The sequence below is a fragment of the Peromyscus maniculatus genome, chromosome 19 (assembly GCF_049852395.1).
Source record: "Peromyscus maniculatus bairdii isolate BWxNUB_F1_BW_parent chromosome 19, HU_Pman_BW_mat_3.1, whole genome shotgun sequence".
In the NCBI taxonomy this organism is placed as follows: Eukaryota; Metazoa; Chordata; class Mammalia; order Rodentia; family Cricetidae; genus Peromyscus; species Peromyscus maniculatus.
Window position 1 is genome coordinate 54,894,844 of NC_134870.1, and position 23,728 is coordinate 54,918,571.

Genomic DNA, 23,728 nt, shown 5'->3' on the forward strand with positions numbered 1-23,728 from the left:
CCATTCTCCTACTGTTCACAGACTTGGTTTTACTGGTCACCGCCCACGTGCCTGAGTGACATTTGTGTGAAAATTATAAAAAGTTGTTGTTTTCCTGCAGCTGTCCCATCATAACAAAAGAGCTTCACTGCGTGAAAAGCAAACATATCACCCGGCAGACAATGGCTGCTGTGCTCAGGGCCCAAACCCATTGCTGCTCAGCTCCAAAAGAAAGGAGAGGGATTAATTTGAAGATGCTTGTGCATGACATATGGTAATTTTTTCATAGGAAGGAAGTGTCAAATGATGACCTCTAAATCTTAACATTGACCTCCAGTTGTAGAATGTGTGTGCCATAAGGTCCTTTGGCTTTTTCATATGATAATTTAAGCTGCAACATTTTCCTAGGAGTACAACTTTCTTGGGTTGGGGGAGGGGGATTGGTTCATTCATTGTATAAGAATTATGAAGTTCATGATTTTAGTTTTAGTGCATATATTTTTAAAGGAAATGAAACTGTATTAAAATCCTTCCAAGAAGAGTTCAACATAACATACTGTGTATGTTCTCTACAAGTTGGTATATTTGAAATTGAGTTCTTAGATAAGTGTAGAGAATCAAAATGCCATTGGGTATTCTTTTGTGGTATTTCAAAAAAGTTTACACATAATATTATAAAATAAACTGTTCAGAAAATACCATCAACAATATGAAGGCCTCATAAAAGTTTTCTCTGTCATGTATTTTAAAGGCTGAATTAAATTTCTGATAATTCTTAATGTAGTTTTTCTTGTTTTGTGGTTATGTTTTTATAAGATTTGTTTTATTGTGGATTTATAATATAAAAAAGATGTTGGCTTTAAGAGGAAGTTGAACTACACTCTCTCCAGTATGGTCTTGACCATTTAGCTTGAGATCACTATTCAAAATGATGCACCATCTCTGTGGTACTTTCTAATGAGCATTCCCTTCCAATTAAAACATCATTTTTTAGTTGTATGTTCACTATATTTTGCTAATTTGTTTTCATTCTTCACTAATACTGAGCTTTTTTTCAGAAACTGCTGTACCTCAATTCTTTCCTCTTTATTTCTCCTGTTTTTCTCTGCAAGCCGCTGCACCTGTCGTTTCTGCTCGGTCTGACGCTGATCACTCTGGCTCTGACTCTGCCTCTACCACTTTACATACCTGTTTTTTAGTAAATGAAGGTATTCTCTCTCACTTTGTATCAACTTCCTTTCTGTCTCTGCTTTGGCCTGATAAACTTACTCTTTTTTTTTAATATGATTTATACCTCCATCTGCTTTATTTTGTATGAGTCCTGAGGTTCCCATTTTGTAACTTTATTTGCTAAACTCAATGCCAGGTGGCAAATGTAAAAATGAGATGTTCCTCCTGCTGAGAGTAAACCATGTCTGCAATCACCTCCACAGTCACAGGAAGGCAGGGATGCTAAGCTTGGTTGTGAAGTCTTGGTTAAAAGGTGGACTGTTTGTCATAGTGGTTTTTGCCATTTGATTTGTGGCATTAACGAGAATTTATTTTATATGTACAATTAGTGTGTGAGAGACACAATGTGCTATCTTATGCAACCATATGCTCTAGCAAAAGATGAGTGAGTCTGTTAATTTACATTCTCTCTGAAAGTCTTCAGATTGATTACATAAGCTGATAAGAATTCTCCTATTCTTGTACTGTTTCTGCTTCAGGCAGAGGCACAGAAATCTGTAATTTAAGACTTTGGGTTCAGTTGGGCTAGCAGATCCTTCTTGTTGTGTGGTCACACAGATGGAAAATAATCTCAGAGCTCTGCAATTGCTAATGGAATATGCAAACATTTGCTGTTCCGCCCCTCTCAGCAGTATTTAAACCTGGAATGTAATGGGCTCATGAGTTCTATGTTTTATTCACTCTCTCCAGTATGGTCTTGACCTTTTAGTTTGTGTAAAATAAAAAGGAGGAACTTTACAAAAATCTAAAGTATCCCTGAAAACGATTCTGACTCTTCGCCAAAGCTAATATTGCAAGGCCATTCAACCGAAGGGAATGTTAGATTGCTTGAGAAGCACAGAGCCCTGTTACAAGTAGTGCTTCCCAGGGAAGAAAGAATGGAACCCGAAATGGCAATATCACTGTTTGTCTGGTTTCCCTGTCCGATGACTATGCTAAAGTTTGAATGTGAAGGCTGAATCAGAAGAATTAGAATAATATTTGTTGAGCCATTTTAAAAAATAGTCGTTAAATTAAAATATGCTGTAAGGAGTTTGTAAGAATCCTCATGTGTTAAAGCTAACTCGTAAGTAGTTCATTAAGATGTATCTATGAAACATTAAAAAATACTAAGAAATTATTCATTAGTGATATACATGTATCTACATATATATAATATATACATCCATGTGCTATAAATTTCAATATGAAATGTATGTCCATTACCTAAATTAATGCAATTACATATTTGTTATCAGTTGATTTTCTTTACTGAATGGATGAATCTTTAAGTAGTTGACTCATCTCTCTCTTTTTAACAATTTCAGAGATTATATTTTATCATAGGGTTTCATTATTTATTTAGAAGAATACAGTTTTAATTTTTTCAAAGCACAGAATTTTTAAATTTTTGTGCTCACAGATAATATATTATAAATGATAGAGAATGAGTTTTCACCCATTCTTGATTATTTGTCTTTAGATGTTATCCTTTGGAAAAAACGGCAAAATACTATGAGCTAATAATGACCTCATAGATAACTCACTATATATACAGTTTTGCACTGTATACAGTTGTGAAATAACTCATAAAATCTGTATACTAGTACAGTGGTAGATAACATGTCTTTGTCAAATAATTAGATTTCATATCAAGAATCAGAAATTTGGAAAAAATAATTTTTCTTTAAATTGGAATCAGTGATGTTTAAGACTGTAAATTTTAAATTGTCAAATTTTTAATTGTGTAGAATGTCTTCATTCACTTTTCTTTTAAAAACTGACATTTTGCTATTTTAGCTTCGATTGTGACGGTTTCTGATTCCTTTAGTAAGAGGGCTCAGTAACTATGTTTTTAAAGCCCCTGACAGAGAAGGGAAGGCAACCCTGTTGGCTGGTCTATTGGCAGCACCCAGAACAATGCCTTCAGTGACTGGACCTATGATAGATACCTGTGTGAATGCCCTTCTACATGGCATCAAGGTCACATGTATAGATAGCTCTCACATGTGTTTATTTCTATCCTTTCCCATCTTCTAACATGTTCATTGTAGAAAAATCTTTCTAGAAATATGTTTTCTTTGAAAATTTGGCAAAACTCTGTATGGAAAATTGTTTTTATTGGTTTTAAAATCTTCACAGTTCTTATAGGTCACAAATGCATGACTGAGGAATGCAATACATTTCATGATGTTTTAATACATAATAATAATACTAAAGTAAAATGATTTATAACATAATTTCATAAATATACATAAATAAAAACTTTATATTTCCTGGAGAATACCACGATGTCTAAAGTCATCTGTATGTCACCTTTTGATAGGATGGAGCCAGCTAGCGGCCATGCACTGTGTTATGCTTCCTGACTTGCTGGGCCTGGATAAATTTCGGCCTCCTCTTCTGGAGATGCTGGCTCGGCGATGGCAGGACCGATGCTTGGAGGTAATGCTGAGGTCATAAGGACGATACAAATACTTCAGTAAACATACGTAATGTTTTTCTCATTTGTCCTTATCACTTCCTCATTCCACTATGGAAAATATGGATTCAAGATTCCCACGTTTTTTTCTCCTTTGTTTCTGTAGTAAACAGTAAATGTTCTAGCTTGTTTATTTATTTACTTTTAAAAATTCATTGAGTATTTCATTAAAAGTTCCACATACTTTGTAGAGTTATTTCTTAAGTATTGATTTCTGTAGAGATAATGCACCCATATGACAAAGACATATAACCACCTCTCCCATGATTGCGTATTCAGTAATCCCTTCCATCAAATTCCAAGTGAGTAGTCAGAGACCAATGGATGGTCCTGCGTTATAGTAAAACAAGACAGTCTTTGGAATTAAAAAAGAACTTAATTATGTGTTGGTGACAGCAGTTACTAACTTTGTGACCCTGGATACTTTGCTTATTCTATGTGGAAACCATTTATAAAGTAGAGACAATAATGTAATTCTCATGAGAACACACATGTTACTAGGCAGTTTTGCTGCGTGAACATCATAGATTGTATGTAAGTATACTCAATGGCCATGATGTCATTGAGAAGTAACTTGACAGGACCTCTGTATATCTGGCCTGTTGTTGACTGAAGCATCGTAATACTTTAAGATATTTGCCTGTTCTGGTCTCTGTTCACTTGGCTCCCAACAGAACTGAAGTATACTCAAGTTTTCATTGAATAACCTTTTAATTCACTTTAAAAGACAATATACTTATAAAGAACGTTTTACTCAAACTCTTCTTTAGATGAAGCTGAGTTATCCCTTAAGTTATAGCTAATAAATTGAATAAATTGATTGGTACTTTGCTTAAAAATAGAGTAGCTTCTTTGGGCTTAGGCCTGTAGTATTTCTGTTAAACAAAACTGAAATTAAACTGCAAAATAAATAAAATGCATAGCCAATTGAAAGAAAAATTGATATGATTTTGAAAAATGACTCCCTCTATAGAACTGAAAGAGGTTACACAGGAATCTATTTACCCATTTTGTTTGTGTCTAGGTATATGTGAATCATGTGGATTTATACCTATTGGATTATATAAAAGATCAATGCTTGAGGCAATGTTGATGTGATAAAGTAGATAACAAATATTAAAAAGGCTTGGTGAAATGTAAATTTCAAATCAAGAAACAATTTTTTGGAGACCTCTGTCATCACTCTGGCCTGTTGACTCACACATTATTATTCAGTGAATGGCTTTAACGTGTTTGCCCACCCTTAACCCCTTCCCTTAGCTCCAAGCAAAATTGTAGTAGGTAAAGAATTTACTAGAAAAGGTTAAGTTTCTTTTGGGTATCAGGGAAAACAATTTATTCCTCCTAACATTTAATTTTTTAAAAAACAATAATAGTTACATGGAAATTTAATAATTGAAGATGCTGTATTAGGGTAGAAGAATCCTTTAGAAATCCTTTTAAACATAAAGCTGATTAAGTATCTCTCCATTAGTTTAAAAATATTTTTGAATGAAAGCGTCTTGAGTCATGTGTAAGATGCTGTCATTCTATCTACTTACTTCCTTATTTGATTTATAGTTTTTCTCATGTAAATAAATACGGTTTCTGTGTTTCCTAATTTTACATCACTATAAGTTGTGTGGTTTGTGGACATCACTTTAACGCTTTCTTTGTTTTCTCGTTTGCTCCTGTGATTCTGTTAGGTGAGAGAGGCTGCCCAGGCCCTGCTTCTGGCCGAGCTGAGAAGAATTGAGCAGGCAGGACGAAAAGAAACTATTGATACCTGGGCTCCTTATTTACCTCAATATATGGACCATGTCATATCACGTAAGTGTTGTCATGCTTTTCTGAAAACCCCTGGAGCATCTGGGGGAAAGAGTGCCAGGCCCAGAAGTGTTCATGCTTTGTGATGTGAGCAGATGTGAGAAGAAGGATCCTTGAATCCTGGTCTTTCTTATTTGAATCTTATTTGAATCTTGTAGTTTAGAGTATGCCAGTTAAAAGGAACAAGACATAACAAATGCCAAAGTATCCACTAATGACTTAATTTTTTTTTTTTTTTTTTTTTTTTTTGAGACAGGGCTTCTTTGTGTAGCTTTTGAAGCCTGTCCTGAAATTCACTCTGTAGCCCAAGGCTGGCCTTGAACTCAGAGATCCGCCTGCCTCTGCCTCCCAAGTGCTGGGATTAAAGGTGTGCGCCACCACCCCCAACACGACTTGACTCTTTATGAAACTAATTCCCAATAATAAAAGCAGCCCCTACCCTATTTAACCCTAGCCTTTCCTTCTGCCTCTGGTTTTGTTGGCCTGTGGTTTCTACTTGGTCCTTATTGATCTTATGAAGTGCAGAGACCTCTTTTAGGTTAACATTATGTGAGTACTTGAAAAACAGAGATCTAGTGAAGTTTCACGTGTGTACAATGGGAAAAGAGAGAATTAGCAAGAGTTGTGGCTGATGAGTCTTTTAAAATAGCTCTGATTTGAACAAATTGGGAAAATTATTGCATTTTTGGGGAACTTTGTTGAAAATACAATTTTTGTACTCAGGCTGTTAGGTTAAGTGTGCATTGGAAAAAGGTTGTATTAGTTAGCATAATTTTTCTCTCTGATAAAAATGTTTGTCCTCAGTTTATTAAAGTATTTGTTTTCTAAAAATGTGAATGATTAAAATTAAAATTTGATTTATGTTAGTTACTTTCAGTTTTTAACATAAAGTCTTGATTAAACTTTTAAAAAACATTTTACAATGAAATTTGACCTGGATTTTAAACTGTCTTTCTCTACTGTCAGTCATTCGTGTAGAGAGTACTAACCCCATCATACCTATCCCACATGTTACTCTAGCCATACATGCACTGTTCACGAAGCTGTTCACGAAGCTGTTCACGAAGCGAAGCAAAAGGAAGATTCTTAAATATTGTTACCTGTGAGAGCTGACTTGGTTGCTCGATCAGCCTGTGCTGACCTGTGATGTTTAATTAGGCGTGTGACCTGGGGGATTTCCTAAAGCTGTATTAGCCTCAATCTTTGCAGTGAAAAATCCAGATGACAGGAGGTTTTGTAGAGTTGTAATGGGTGTGGAGTGAGCTGACCTTGTTAAGTGTACAGACTGGTACCTAGCTCACAGTAAGCACTATTGATTTGTTAAGTAAACAAATACTTGAGACAAGTGTGGTCACATATTCACGTCACTAACACATCAGGGGATAACAATTCTAATTAAACTTTTATCTACTTGAATACCTAGATATTTCCTGAGTGAATTTGTAAAACATTTTAAACAAAAAAAAATTAATTTAAAAGCAACAACAAAATAAGCAATCAACACAAGCAAACCCCCCAAATCTAGGGACTCTGCAGAGTTTCAGGTTTCTTTTCTGCTTCCTCTCTGCTGTGCTGTGAACTGCTCAGCTCCACCATGCCCTCCTTGCCATGACTGACTGGGATCCTTGAAGCCATATGCTGATAAACTTTCCTTCCCCAAAGAAAAAATAACTTAGGACCTCTAACAAATGTAGACTTTTTAAGGATAGCAGACTTAAAATTCTTTTGAAGAAATAAAAATTTTCAAGCTGGGGACTGTAGTTTAGTGTTAGAGTGCTCTCCTCTTTAGTGTTAGAGTGCTCTCCTCTTTCAGCCCCTAGCACTACAAAAATAGTATAAAAATATATAACAACAAAAATTTAAACAAACAATTTAAAAGTAAATTTCCAAATCTTCAAACAGTTAAGGAAGAAAGAAAGGAAGGAAGGAAGGAAGGAAGGAAGGAAGGAAGGAAGGAAGGAAGGAAGGAAGGAAGGAAGGAAGGAAGAAAGAAAGAAAGAAAGAAAGAAAGAAAGAAAGAAAGAAAGAAAGAAAGAAAGAAAGAAAGAAAGAACGAAAGAACGAACCTCCACCTTTGGAATATGTGAATAAGTACTCCGAAACATGCTCTCTGTTCCTGATGTGAGCGTTGACTTTAGAAAGTCTATTCTGGTGGTTATCTGTGTCACAAACCTTGCTGAGTTAAACCTCCGCAAGGGTCTGGGGACATGGCTGGTTGGTAAAGTGCTTTCCACGCAAGCAGGAGGACCTGGTGTGCTACTGTAATTGTTGCCCTGGAAAAGCAGAGACAGGAGGAGCCTTTAGTCAGTGAGCTCCATGTTTAGTGAAAAAGCTTGTTTGAAAAAAAATGTGAAGATCTATTAAGACACCTCAGGTTGTCCTCTGCCCTCAGCATAGAGACACCCCATATGTATATAATTTAAATAGGTTATAAATAAGTAAATATATCTAAATAATTTTTATTTGTATAAACACACACATAAATAATTAAAAAAAACTTCACAGTTGAGGACAAACTATGAGTGAGGTACTCCAGAGTAGGTTGAAGGTAAAACTACATAATAGTAAGTCACTGCAGATTCTTCTTCTTTTTTTTTTTTTTTTTTTCGAGACAAGGTTTCTCAGTATAGTTTTGGTGCCTGTCCTGGATCTCGCTCTGTAGACCAGGCTGGCCTTGAACTCACAGAGATCCGCCTGCCTCTGCCTCCCAAGTGCTGGGATTAAAGGCATGCGCCACCACCACCTGTCAGTAGATTATTTTAAAAAGAAAGTTGCATTATAAAAAATATAAAAACAATCAGAAATGTTTTCAAGACATCTTTATTTAGTGTGAAATCAGGCTGTCAAAAAAGGGAAATGGAAACCAGACATGAATGTGGGCAGGTAGAATGAAGAAAGTTTCCAAGCCCTGATATGTGATTGCATGTAAAGATCTAAGAACAACATCAACAATTAGTACACAGTTAGACTCTTGACAGTTTGGAAAAAGAGAGGGCATAATCAATTATATCTGATGCTATTTTATTTTGCTCCTAGAAAGAAGAGAATGGCTTAGCTACAGATTGAAAGCATAATATAGCCTCTGGTTATTCCCCAAAGCAATGGTAGAAATGCATGTGTTGTGAGGTGTCTGTTAGTGGGTCCAGAGAGGATAATATAAACAGAGTGATAATGACCACCATTATGTGGGAACTTTCTTTGTATCAGACTTTTGCTAAGTATTTGCAAGGTCTCTGCTTCTTAATTTAAGCATTTTGATAACCTGGTAAAATAGATGCTGTTGTTGTCATACCCTGTATTTTGTTTTCTTTCACATGAGGTAATTAGGCTAAGGGGACTGGAAAATTTTCTGAAGGCCCTTCAGTCACTTAAGTGACTGCTAGACTCCAAAACTCATTTTTCTTACCCTCTGTTTATACTATCTGGCTTACTCCAGCATCTTTAGATCTTAACTGAGGCCAATGTATAAGAATAAATAGACTAGACATTTGGCTTGCCCAGTATTATTATAAAGTGGTGTCTTTCCCAGTCATGTTATGTTTAACTGAAGCACAAAGTGAGGCAGAAAAATCACTGTTAGGAAAGGGCTCTCTGGTATTTCCTGTTATTGTTTAAAAATAAAGTAGTTTGCTCTTCATTAAATTTAAATTTTTCTCTTTTTGTAATTAAATATTTTTTTACTTAAGAATACTAGTTTTGAGGTCTTAAAAAGTTAAGTGAATGCTGGATTATCTAAAATTTAATTTTATTCCCTATTGTAATTGTGTGTGTGTGTGTGTGTGTGTGTGTGTGTGTGTGTGTGTGTGTGTAAGGATAAACAGCCATACATTCTACTAAACATAAGTAAAACATCACACATTATCAACTTTTGATTCAATATGTTAATCAATTCTGGAACTGTAATGCTGAGTGTAGAATTAGTTTTACTTTCTTTTATTGAGAGCTTTCTGTTTTAATAAAGGGGAAGCTAAAGGAATAGGGCTTCTGAACGTATTAAAGGAGAAGAAAGAGTTTCACAAATGAGGAATGACCACATAGGGCTGTTGAACAGATTTTCTGTCCTAGGGGATCAAAAGGTTATGGAGCCAGCTGGTGGACAGCCCACACCTGCTGTCCACCTGCTTGCAGTAAAGTCCCTTCCACCATCGCCGCCAGTGTTTGTGGAGATGACCATCACTGCAAGTTTTAAAGCATTGTTTTACAAACAGAACCTACTTCTGGCATGGGAATCACAGTTACTGAAATAGAGAACACGTTAAAGAGCCTATCTGGAAAGCACACCGCTCACCAGCAGTTGACTTCTCATTTAACCAATCTATGTATTTAAAGACATGCAAGTGCCTAAGTTATGCCTGCTTTTTGCAGAAGAGTACCTTTATTAATTATTTCCCTGATATCCACAAAATATCCTTCTTGGACTATGATGACCTTTTATCTTTGAGATGCAGGTTAAGTCCATAGCAGCTTCCTCTAAGTTCACTGTCAGGAAGGGATTGGGCTGAGAATAAAACCGTGCCAATTGGCCATGTGGATAATACCCTCTGCATTTTATGTGGGTATGGTGTATAATAGCACAACAAAAAGCTGTTTGTAGGTTTGTGTGACAGGAAAGGCAATGGTGGGCCAAGGGTGGGTGCTTTTCTTGGGGCTCGTGAGAGCGTTAGTGGAAACCTTGTGCAGAGTAACCAGTCTACATAATGTAAGTAGTGAGCATGGGCAGCTCGGCCCTTTCTATCCCTGTACTTGTTCTGCTTTTGCTTTCCTTGTCCTGCTGCCTCTGCAGTCATTTAAATGTACACCTCCTGGGGATCCTGACAGTAGACGGCAGTCACTGGGGAAGAAAAAGCATCAGCAGCCTGCCTTAACTGATAGCCACAAATTTTCAGAGGACCCCAAAGGCCTCAGTTATTGAGTGGCATGAAACTTGCTTCAGGTGATTGAGTTTTGTCTTGAACCAGTCAAGAGTTGTTGTTTCATCCTTTGTAAATATCAAAAACATGTAAATTTTTGCTTCCAACCTCTTGGTAGGAAAGCTAATATTAGTTGCACTATGTTTCCTATCCCAATGCTAAATACAGCATACATTCTTTAACACTGACTTATGGAAATAGTGTACACCCTTTCTGAGTCATCATTTGTGTGTGGGGTATCACTTTTATGTTCTAATACATTTTTATAGAAGTCTAATAATTTACTAAAAAGGGCTTAATATTATTTTAAAAAATTTTTAAATTACAGTGTAGATAAAGATAAATGCTGCCTGAGATTAATTTTAAATTAAAGATGTTTTGCAGAACCTACTTTTATATATTTCTTACTTGTGACATTCTACATGTAGCATTTGATAATTGACTTTTTTATGAGGTCAAGCACCTGCTGGTTTATGAAATATGCCCACATTTGCCCTTCATTCCAGTCGGTGACTTCTCTGAAGTAAATGCTGATGGGTCCTGATTTCTTCTGGCCTGTAATACAGTTTGACCTCAAGGGGCATTAGGTCACAAGCGTAATTATATCTCATACATTGTGTTCTGCTTGCTCACAGTGCTCATCTCTTTCAGCTTCAGAAACATTAGACACATAAAATTCACTCTTATTATATAAATGAAAAATCTCTCCTAATGCGTGTCTGCTGTAAGTTTATACACTTCTGGCTAGTGTAGTATTAATTTGTAAGGTTTTCTTCTTAGATATGGATAGAACAATGTGTAACACCTTTTGTTTAATATGCATTGATATTATCAGAAGGCTTAATCCTTTGTTCTCTTCAAGTCCCTGCTTTTTAAGCTTCCTTTTATGTTAAATTGCCAGGATCAGGCTCCTCTTTTACTCAACCTTGTAAACAATAGGATTTCTTTGTTTGACAAAAGACACACTTAGTAAATGTTTTGGGTTTGACTTCCAAAAAGCCATACTGTAATACCTCCTTTTAGCCTGGTAATTATAAAGTAGTAGTCACTCTGGCCACAAATGTGGATGGACCAACAATAGACAGGAAGATAAGATGGTGATGTATGTGTCAGATGTATAGAAAGTGTAGCTGGTGAAATATTCCTGATGTTAGTGTGTTCTCTAGAGGGCAGATAATGCCGGGATTTGTGGTGGGAAGACACTGGGAGAGACTAGGAAGGGCTTGACACATAGGATTTAACTGAATCTGGCCCCAGTTCCCAAAGGCCTTAAACTGCATAGCCTTACTCGCCTTCCCTCTCTCCCTTTCTGTTTTCTCTCTTTTCTTTATATTTGTCTTGTATGTTTAGAACTTCCAGAGATAACCATCTTAGGGGTAGGATTTTTCTGGATACTGAGAATTTTTAAAATAACTAAATAGATGCTTAGGATATTTATACAAGTCTATTTTTGGTAGAAATATTTTTAAAAAACACCTACTCTATGCAGAAGCTGTTATTTCAGGCCATGTTGGCGAGTGGCTGCTGCTTGCTTGTCACAGATAGCCTCTTGATAAAGACATCTTAGATTGGTGTGCCTCTTGCATTAAGATTATATTTCTTAGAATTGTTCCTTCTCTGTCTTTTTATTGTTTAGTAATTGTGATGAATTTTATTGCTATTGAGCTGTTTCATTTCACTCCTGATGGATTCTTCCCTGATTTCTGATTTGCTGTTCGTACTACTGTGGAAATAGGGAAGCCAGGTAATCAAGCTTATTTTAGTTAAATATTTGGTGAGACCAAGAGTGAAGGCTGTGAGATGGAAAGCCGCCTGACAGAGCTTTAGACTAAGTGTCTTGTTGGGCCCTCACTCTATGCCTGCCCAGATCACCTTTGGGGGATTTTGTGGCATTAGATATCTTTCTTTTTAAGCAATAATATACTAATTAAAATTGGTGAAGTAAAGGGAAAATTGTTTGGTTAAGTACCTCTTAGATTTCCTGTTTCATAAATCAGTTTGGGATTAAAGGGCATGGTTCTTTCATGGCAACCTGAAGAAACTATAATCATCTTACATTGAGTTCCATATGTATAAGCCTCTTCTGTACACTGGGAGACAGAAAGGCTTTTATCTCCAGATAAACTGTATTTATTCAAAGTACACTATATATTGCATTTGCTTACAGTGTTTCATTGGGAATGAAGTATTTCTTCCTTCCTAGGAGTTGAGGTTAAATTTAAATGCCCTAGACTGATCATATATTTAACAACAATAAATGATTCTGCCTATCTGTGTTTGGCCACCAGTCTAATGGAATTTCTACTTTAAGAGCCATAGCTATTCAAAAGAATATCCCATCTATTTGACATGTTTCTTGAGGCATTATTTGATATTCTAGTGATTTTTCTTTTATGTATTCAGTAGTCTTGGAAGCTAGAGTAGTAAAATGGCCAGTTAAAAATGAAAGTGTTTTTGTGTAGGTTGGAATTCAGATCTAGTTTAAGCAATACAAAAGAAACTGTGTAATCAAGTCATGTTGTGGGCTGGGAACTTGGCAGCATTATTTGAGTGAGTGCATGCTTCTGAGGATCAACATTGTCCACTCTGCCATCAGAGTCCAGGCTGCTTTGTGATCACCAGAGGAGCCCCTGACAGTTTTCCATGGTATGGAACAAAGGAAGGTGTGAAAGATGACGGAATCAACCACTTGTTCCCTAGAGCAGTGAGGAAGTGTGGCACCTCCTAGTGTGGGCTTCCTTAAGTGTCTCTCTCCATCTCATTCCATTCAGGTCTCTTCTGCAGAGCTATTTGACCTGAAGCTATTTGACGTACAATAATTTTGGTAATTTCCTTCTTTTTCTCTTTCACAAGTCTGCCCTCATCTCTATTTCTTCAATACAATGCAGCCAAGCTTCTCTCAGATCTGCAGTCAATGTTCAGACACCTGGGAGGTGTACATGGCTTTCTGTGAGATATGTGTGCACTTTTACTACTGGCTGTAAGCATGGAAGCACTTAAGCCTGTGGAGACTGTTTTATAAAAGTGAACCACCCACTCAACCTTTGATACATTCTTTTTTAAAGTGATGCTTAAGTGAAATGCCTGGTAATATCTTCAGCTGAGATTCTAGTGGCCTTTGTGATAATAAATGACCTAATATCACTCACTGCGAAGAAGATGGTATTGATTTGTGTCATCGTTCTCTTACACATTTGCTGAAGACAAAAATTTATAATGCTAATGGAAATAAAACAAAGACATTCCTGTGAACACTGGAACATGTTTTTCTAATAGAGCAAGTGTTCCAGGAAGGTTTAAATATAAATTTTGGATGAGAATGGTCCCTATAGGCTCATCTATTTGAATACTTGGTCCCCAGCTGGTGGAACTCTTTGGGAAGGATTAGAAAGTGTTGCCTTGTGGGAGGAGGTGTGTCCCTGGGAATGGCCTGTGAGGTTTCAAAAGTCAACACCCTTCTCACTTAGTTCTTTCTGTCTGCCTCCTACTTGTGGATAAGGCTGTCGGCTGCTTCTGCAGCACCGTGCCTGCTGCCCTGTTTTCTGCCATGAATATAATACTAGCTAATGGTAGTTTTTGTTCTAGTATTATTAACATGTTAAAGTTCTCCAACTACACTAAATATCTTTGCCTAATACCTTTCCGTCCCACTCCCCCTGCATTTTTATACAGTATTCTGTCCTTTATTACTCTCTAGTGATGTTGCTCTACTGACTTACTTCATTTGCTGGGTTTATTAAGCATATTTTGATATGAATATGTATTAAATGGCTCATTGTACATGACATTTGCAGACTTTGTTAATATTTCTAGCCCTTCTAGCACACAAATGTAAAGGAAAAATTTTCTTTTTGTTTGAACACCCGAATTGACCCCAGCAAGATTGAGATTGATCTGGTTTCTTTCAGCCTGTTAAATGCCAATCCAGTCATCTGTAACAGTACTTAGTGTTTTTGTAATTTTCCCATACATATTTTCTGTTTCTTCTATAAAACTAACCCATCACTTACAAAGATTTTCTTTGCTTGATTTAGAGATGAAAACATCCACAGTCACCTCTTATTGTTGTTGTTTTAAAAACGTGTCCCATAGTTGATGCCACATCTATAGTCATGGTGATCTTTTATAATCCTGTGGAGGGACTTTATAATTTGCTGGAAATTCTGGAGAGACTTACATTTGAAATGTTCTTAGACTAAAGAAGATCCAACTTGAAGAACAGATGTGGAAGAGGATGAATGGTTCTTTAGTCATTAACATTTCTGGTAATTTAAGAACATGATTAACTTCCATGTTTGGGGCTATAGAGATGACTCAACCACTAAGAAGTACCTAGTCCTGTAGGTTCTACTGAAGAGGCTGGAGTTTGGTTCCCATCACCCACATCAGGTCAACTCTGTAGCTTCAGCTCCAGGGAATTTCCATGCCTTTGGCTTCTTATCGTACCTTACTCATGTACACAAATATCTCTCAATCTCTCTCAATCTCTCTCTCTCTCTCTCTCTCTCTCTCTCTCTCTCTCTCTCTCTCTCTCTCTCTCTCTCTCATGCGCTTACACATGGTTATATATTTAAAAATAATAAAAATAAACATTTTTAAAAAGGATTCCTTTAAAAACTATTTCTGTTTTAGTAACTAAGTATAATTAGAGAACTTCAGTCATAGTTTGTAGGTACAAAGATATAAATTAGCTTATTTTTTAGTTATCTTAATATCTCAGACATGAAGAAGACTTTTCTTATTCATTGGTAGGATGTGTTTAGAATAGATTACTCAGATTTTTAAAAAATTTTGCTTTTCTTTTTTGAAACAGACTCACTAAATAGCCCTTGATAACCCAAAATTTGCTATGTAGACCAGCCTGGCCTCAAACACACCGAGATCAGCCTGTCTTTTCCCTCTGCTCCCCATGAAATGTGATTAAAGGCATGCACCACTATATCTAGTGTGGGGGGCCATCCCACCCCCACTTTCCCCCAGAGTACTCTAGAGTAGGAGCAGCAGGAAATATTATTTAGAAGTATAGAGGGCAGAGAAACAAATAGAAAATACAGGATAAACTCAGGATGGCCTGGATCCTAATCCATCAGCCCTGACTGTCTCTGCATTGGGTTTTTAAAGGAATGCCAAGGGGTGGGACAAAAGACACCCCCACCCCTCCCCACCCCCTGTACAGCCAAGTGCAGACCATCTCAGACACCTGGTACTCGGGCCTGTGGTCTAATCATCCCTTTTATGCAGACTTGCTGGGTAAAGCCTAAATGGGCTCCAGCAATCTAGCCTAAACAGTTTTTCTTTAATTAAAAAAATGTCTGCTCTTAAGTTAGGGTTCGTTTTCAAACAAATGCTATCATGATCAGAGCCACAAACTGGAGGGAAACTGCACTTCCAGTTCTAGATAGCGTAGCATTCATAGCTTTAAACTGTCGTGGCTTTTCATAGTCCTAGGGTCACTTTCATAAACTACTTATGGCCACCTACAGGTCACTAGGTGTCTCCTGTTTTTAAGGTATGATTGTGAGTCTGAGACAAACTTCCACATGGGAGTATGGAGCTCATATGGAATAGGGGGTGCTCTCGCATGATGGTTATCAGAGGAAAGGTAAGATAGAATGAAGTTTGGAAGATGATATGAACATCCTAATTTCATCCCCAACTCAGTCACTGGTCTATGCTTTTTCATTGTGATTTCTGAGCAGATGGCAATACCTTGGGATTAAAATGGCATTTTAACAGGACTTTTCTGAGGTTGAGTTCTAATTTGCTGAACCAGATTACTGAGGTGAGATTAAACTGAATGTGGAGAGCAGAAGATCTGGCACCTTGTCCACAAGAGAGAACATTTGTCATTGTTTTCTTTGTTATAAAAAGAGAGGTTTGCACTTTTCAAATATTTTTGGTAGTAAATATAAAATAATTCTTTCCGGGCATTTAAAAGTCTTTTTCTTAATGGATGTATGTTACATTAATTACATTTGTATTTATTTTAATTAATGTGATAGTTGTGGAGGTGGGAGAACAACATTCAGGAGGGGAGGTGATTCTTGTGTCATGTGAGTCCTGGGATTAAACTCAGGTCATTAGGCTTGGTGGCAAATATCTTCATGTGCTGACTTAACTCCTAGGTCCAGAAATGCTACATTTCTTGTGCATTGAAATCAGCTTGCTGTTTTTGCCTCTTGTAACCTTTGCAGCACCTTTTTGAAACTCATTGCTCTATTCACTAATGCCATATTACTCAAACAAATTATTTTCTGTATCATACACATGCCACATCCATGTATGTGCTTATACTAACAGTATAGAGGAGAGAGAAAAGTACTGGGGGATATCTTTCTGTATGCTATGAATATGTGTTGCTATGATTGGTTAATAAAGAAGCTGCTCTGGCCTATGGTGAGTCATGCTATAGCCAGGCAGAAAATCCAAGACAGAGACAGAAAGAAGAAAGCAGAGGCAGGAGAGATGCCAGCCTGCTGCCCAAGGAGCAACATGCCAGGAGACTGGCAAAGCCACGGAACACACCAAATACAAATAGACTAGATATTATAACTGTAATTCTTGCTTGATAACTGTTGTATTATATATACTTTTACTATGTTAAAGTTAAAAACCTTCCTTTTTGATTAGACAGAAAAGAGGAAGTGCTGGGGGATGTCTTAATGTATGCTGTGAATATATGTTGTTCCCATTGGTTAATAAATAAGCTGCTTTGGCCTATGGCAAGGCAGCATAGAGACAGGTGGGAAATTGAAGAAGAGAGATAGGAAAGAAAAAAGTGGAGTCTAGAGAAACCCCAGCACCTCTAGGAGAAGCAACATGTGAAAGTGCTGCTAAGCCATGGCCATGTGGCAACTTATAGATTAATAGAAATGGGTTAAGTTATAAGAGCTAGCTAGTAAGAAGCCTGAGCCATAGGCCATATAATTTACAATTAATATTGAGCCTCTGAGTGATTATTTTATAAGTAGCTCCAAGACCGCTGGACTGAGTGGGACTGTGGGGCCTGGCAGGACCAGAGAAACCTTCCGACTCCGGGGGGGGGGGGAGAGGGAGGAGGGTTAGTATAAACTTTATTATATATAGACAACAACTCACTAAATTTTGTTTTCAATGCAGATTAACTTTGGTTTCTTTGTGACCCCTGTGATTGTGTACAATATTTTTAACAATACATTCTTACTACTTACCCAGCAAATACAGTACTCTTCACAGAGCTGCATGATCGTTTGTACCTACTAGCAATACTTGTCATGATGGGCTTGACATACAGTCTGAAAAGCTGTTTCCTGGAAGCACGAGACATTTTTGACTACCCTACATACTTTGAAGTGTGCTTCATTATTTTGATTTGAAATATGACAAACCCTCAGATATAGATGAGCCATTTATGGCTTTGAAGCTTTTTCCCTTATATATACTACTATGATACAATTTGACGATAGTTATCTTAAAATAGCCATTATCAGTTTGAAAGCTCCTATAACACTTTTTATTCATTTGACTTAATTGTTTGGATGATGGTAAGTCTGCTAATTTGGGTAACTTTCTCCATGATTTATTAAATATAGGAAAGTTTCTGTGAATTTTTCTGTCTGGAGTTGATTTGTATGCCTTTCTATGAAGCAGACTGCTTGGGCTTTGGTTGCTTTTTTCCCTGTTAAGTATTTAAAGTAAGTACAATAGATTTTGTTTTAGATTAAATTTGTGGTTGAAGAGTTTTCTCTTTTTTATTTACTTTAAACTTCAAGTGTGTGTGTGTGTGTGTGTGTGTGTGTGTGTGTGTGTGTGTGTGTGTGTGTGGTTTGTGTGTGTGGTTATATGCATGTATGAATTCAGGTGCCTGGAGTGTCCAGACGAGGGCATTGTAGCTGGAGTTCCAGACAATTGCAGGCAACATGATGTGGGTGCTGGGAACCAAACTCAGGTCTTCTGGAAGAGCAGTATGAACTTTTAACAGCCAAACCTCAGGGTTTGTTGTCATTTGTTTTCTTGATCTTGTCCATTCTCACTGGGGTGATATGAAGTAACCAAATTGTTTTATTTGTATTTTCCTAATTTCTCAATATGATGAAAACTTTTTGAGCAATTTCTTGGTTGATTTTGTTTGGACTTAAACTAAAAAGAGAAATATCAGAATTAATGGACATTATACATCAAACAGACATAGCAAATATCTATACAATATTTCACTTAAACACCAAAGAATATACATTCTATTCAGATGCCTATGAAAGCTTCTTTGGGATAGAAAAGAAATCTTAACCAATTCAAAAAAATTGAAATTGGTTCATGAAACCCATCCAATTACAATGCAATAAACTTAAAATCAGTAGCAAATAAATTTTTAGTAATTATGTAAACTCATGTAGATAAGACAACACATAACTGAATGTTGAATGGGTAAGCAGAAATCAAGAAAGAAATTCCTGGAATGAGGTGAAAATGAAAACACAATACAACAAGACCAGCGGAGCACATTAAAAGCAGCCCTAAGAGGGAATTTTACAGCTCGAACATCCTACTTGAAAAAGTCAGGAAGGGAACAAATAAATGTCTTAATTACACAACTCAGGAATTTGGAAAAGAAAGAATAAACCAAACCTAAATTGAATAGATGGCAAGAAGGAAATATCACGCTAGAGATTAGTGAAATAGAAAGAAAACAATTAAGCATCATCTAATTTAAGTGCTGGTCCTTTGAGAAGATAACAAGATCACTAGACCCTTTGCCTAACTAACCAAAAGCAAAAAAGATGACTCGGTTGACAGAATCAGAATGAGCAGGGAAACATCGCAAACATCAAAGAAATTCAGAGTATTATATGGCAATTATTGCCAATAATTAAAAAGCCTAAACTCTATTATGTTATATATTCTTTAAAAAGGACAAATTTTTACATTCATCCAAACCAAGGAAAAGAATGACAGCTTTAACAGTCTCATAGCAACTGTAGTAATAAGCAGCCTTCCAACTAAAATAAAACAAACAATAACAATATAAGAGCCCAGGGCAAGAAGGATTCACAGTAGAATTCTACCAGACTTTTAAATAAGATCCACCACCAATTCTTTTTAAATTTAAGATAGAAATTTAAATTTAATAGAAATATAAACTTTATATTTTCTCAAAAAAAAAAATAGAAACAGAAAGAACATTTGCAAACCTTTTCTACAAAGTCATTATTAGACTAATATTAAAGCGAAGTAAAGACACCAACACCAAAAAAGAAAATTACAGGTCAATATCCATGATGAACATAGATGCAGAAATTCTTAATAAAATACTTGCATACTTGTGGTGATGTATTGTGTCCCCAATATATTGTGCACCCTAATAAAGTTTATCTGAGGATCATAGGAAAAAGCCAGCCACTATATTAAACATAGAAGTCAGGCAATGGTAGCACACTCCTTTAATCCTATCATTTGGGAAGCAGATATCTGTCTGGATCTTTGTGAATTCAAGGCCACACTGGGAACAGAGCCAGGTGTGGTGGTACATACCTTTAATCCCAGCACTAACCATAAAGGTCTGGATGTTTGTACAGACAGACAAGAAGGAACAGAGCTGGGCAGGAAGAGGAAATGGTGTAGCTGGGTGGAGAGAGGAAATGAATTGGCAGAACAGAGAGGCATATAGGCATGGGTATACAGGAAGTAGGTCTCTTTGAAAGCTGTGGAGTTGGTGAGGTGAGGTTAACTGTGGCTTTTCCTATTCCTCAGATTTTAAGCCCGATATATGGCTCCAGGTTTTTTTTTTTATTAATAAGACCATTTTATTAATAAGCAATTCATCCTACACATACTGAATGCAGGCATATATTTAAAGGATCTTTCACCAGCATTAAGTAGACTTAGCCTAAATATAAAGTGATGGTTCAGCATAGGTAAGTCAATAAATTTAATATATTGCATATATGAATTAAAAGACAAAAATTACACAATCATCTTGATAGATCCAGAAATACCCTTTAAAAAAATCTAACATGCAAAAAAAAAAATCCAACATGCTTTCATGATAAAAGTCCTAGAAAAAGTAGGATGGGAGGTAATGCACCTCAACATAATCAAGGTCATAGATGACAAATTTACAGCCAACATCTATCTTCCTAAATGGAGATACCCAAGCAGTTCCATTAGAAATAAGACTCCTACTATCTCTACTCCTTTTCAGTATAGTGACTGAAACACTAGCCAGTACTGTAAGACAGGAGTAGGAAATTAAAGCAAAAAAAAAAAAAAAAAAGGAAAGAAAGAAAAAGATAAGTCAGATTATCCCTCTTTGTGGAATAAAGGATATTATACAGAATAGATCACAAAAATTCTACCAGAAAACTTCTAGAAATGATCAACAATTTCAGCAAAGTGTCATGATACAGAATCAACTTAGACAATCCAATAGCTTTTCTACATACAAACATCGAACATGCTGAGAGTGAAATCGTGTACATACTCCTATTCACAACAGCCTCAAAAAATATATTCTCCACAGTGATAAACTTAAGCAATGAGATGAAAGATTTCTACAACAAAAACTTCTCTGATGAAAAGAAATTTAGAATGTCACTAGAAAATAGATTTCCCATGTTCATGGATTGGTAGAATTAAAATTGTGAAACTGACTATTCTACCCACAGCTGTATATAGATTCAGTGCAATTCCAACCTAGATCTTCATCCTGTTCTTCACAGAAGTAGAAAAAACTATCCTGAAATTCATTTGGAACCGCATAGCCAAGCAATCTTGGGCAAAAAAGAACAATAATGGAGGGGCTGTTATTCCATATTGACTACTGCACTATAGTAATACAAACAACATGGTAGTGGCACAAAAACTGACATCTAGACCAATAGAAAAAAGAAATAGAAGACCCAAACCTGAGTGCAGGTAACTACAGCCATCTGATACTTGACAAACATGCCAAAAACATATATCAGAGAAAAGACAGTATCTTCAGCAGATGGTGAAGAATGAAATTAGAACCCTATATTTCAATCTCCAAGAAAATCAAGTCTAAATGGTTCAAAGACATTGATGTGAAATCTGAAATGCTAAAACTACTAGAAGAAAACATAGGTGTAGGGAAGGCCTTTTGAAAGAGGACAAGTGTGACATGAGAAACGAAAACCATCTGTATAGCAAAGGAAACAACTGAATGAAGAGGAAGCCCAAATAGTGCATGGGAATCTTTGCCAGCTACACATATGACAGAGGATTAAGATAAATAATATATAAAGATTCAATAGTCAAGGGGACAAATGACCCAATTAAAAGATGGACTTGGATCTGAACAGAGAATTCTTGAGAGAAGAAATTAAAGTGGCATTGTCTATTTATGAGTGGGTTATTTCACTTAGCAAAATGTCCAGAGTCCTTCCATGTTGTAGTATGGTTCAGAATTTTGGATGAGTATGTATAGAATGTAATAATACTGCATGTAATCATTGCAGTATTTTTCCATTCATTCATTCTTTAATATTACTTTGTTTCCATCAAATAGAAGTGTGTGTACTTGCTACTGTATGTATTGCTGCTATGAACTAGGTGTCCACTATCTATTTACAATCCCGCTTTCAATTATTTTGGAAGTATATTGAAAAGAATTTGCAGGATTAAAGGGTAATTCTGTTTTTGTTTTTAAACAAACATCATTATATTTTCTATAACAATCATACTATTTTTCATTCTCAACAGTAGTAAACAGAAAATGAATTTCTTCATTTTCTTTGACTGCCCCCACTTAAATATCAGTTATCTTAAAAGGCATGAAGTGCTTATTGAGTCTTTGATTTCTACTTTCCTAATTACTAGTCATGTTTATCATTTTTTCATGTATTTGTTGGCCTCCTACATCTCTTCTTTAGAAGTGTACTTTTTTTGTCCATTGCTCACTTTAAAATTATGTTGATTTTTAATTGTTGTGGCATTTTAACCATTTTTTTTGAGATATGTAACTCTAGCTGGCTTGGAACTCACTATGTGTACTTGGATGGCCTTGAAGTTGCAGTAATGAGTGCTCTTCCCTTTGCCGAGATGACAGATGACACAAATCCTCATCTACGACTTATTTATATTTGCTATAGATTACTTCTTGTGAGATGATTTGAAAATGTCTCTTCCATCGACTCCTTTCTCACTCATGACTGTGGCAATGCACAAGTGGTGTACCTATTTGCAGTTTTTTTTTACATGTTCTTTTCGTATTATACTCAAGAAATCATTGTCATATTTGAATCTTTTCTCTTGTTTTCTTCTAGAAACTTTATGGTTTTAGGTCTTAACATTTAAATACTTGAATCATTTGAGTTAATTTCTATATGTGATATAAACTCATATCTCACCTTTCTTATAGATACCATCTACAAATGACTATTCAGTTTTCTATGCTTCTTTTATTTTAACATAATTATATATCTATGTGTGGATAAGTAGCAAAACCATTTTAGCTTTTGTCATTAAACATAAATTGGAACTTCAGATATTTCTTATTCTTCCTTATTTTTTAAAAGAGATATTTGATAAATCTTTTTTGTTAAGTTTGAGTTTTTAAATTGATATTTGGGTTGATGAGCATTCTGTTTTTGTCTAGTCTTTAGTATTATGTACAGGATGGCAGTGAATAAACTCATTCATGTTCTTCATTTTTTGATAGTATATCTTAAGTATATTCCTAGAAGTGAAATTTTGAGTTTAAAGATAAAATGTATGTATGTCTTTCCAAGTTTCCCCCACACACACATGGATTTGATTGTTTTGCACTTTCAGCAGTAGTATATATGAGGCTTTGTCTTCCAGCACCCTTTACAGCTGAACACATTCTTAAACTCTGGGAATCTATCTGTGATAGATGAGAAATGAAATACCATTTTTGTTTCATTTTTACTTTTTGTTAGGAATTAGCTCAGTATGTTTTCATTTGAGCCTTATGAATTTGTTTCCAAGTACCAGTTCATACCCTTAGCTCTTTCTATAATAGTTTTGAGTAATTCTGTATCTATAAGTTCAAAACACTATCTAGTTTATCATATTTTTATTTTGCTTATGAGTCCTTAAGCACATAGAGTTGTAGAGGAAGAGTGTTGATGAGCCCAGGAAAGTGGCTCAGCAGGTAAATCTCTTGCTGCTTACACATGATGACCCGAGTTTGATCACAGAACACATGTCAATGAGGAAGGAATTAACCATTTTCACAGAGTTGTCGCTGGTCTCCACAGTGTGTAGTGGCATGCCTGCCCACCTAACAGACACCTGACACACACACCCATGCCTGTGCATACACACACACAACACGAAGTATAAAAAAAAATGTGGCTTCCTAATTTTAAAGATATTTTGTTTT

General features: G+C 36.0%; 1 protein-coding gene across 4 annotated transcripts in view; it reads left to right on the plus strand.

The window, feature by feature from the left end:
• The window catches only part of Wdr7 (WD repeat domain 7), a 304,595-nt gene that overhangs the window by 93,641 nt on the left and 187,226 nt on the right, over positions 1-23,728 (plus strand). For 2 of the 4 annotated variants that reach the window (XM_006985180.4, XM_076555361.1), the window contains 3 exons: positions 1,092-1,187; positions 3,515-3,633; positions 5,356-5,479. In XM_006985180.4, the coding sequence (XP_006985242.1) occupies positions 1,092-1,187; positions 3,515-3,633; positions 5,356-5,479 (339 nt within the window). The remainder of the gene's footprint in view (positions 1-1,091; positions 1,188-3,514; positions 3,634-5,355; positions 5,480-23,728) is intronic. The other 2 variants (XM_042264248.2, XM_076555362.1) reach the window with 1 other exon arrangement.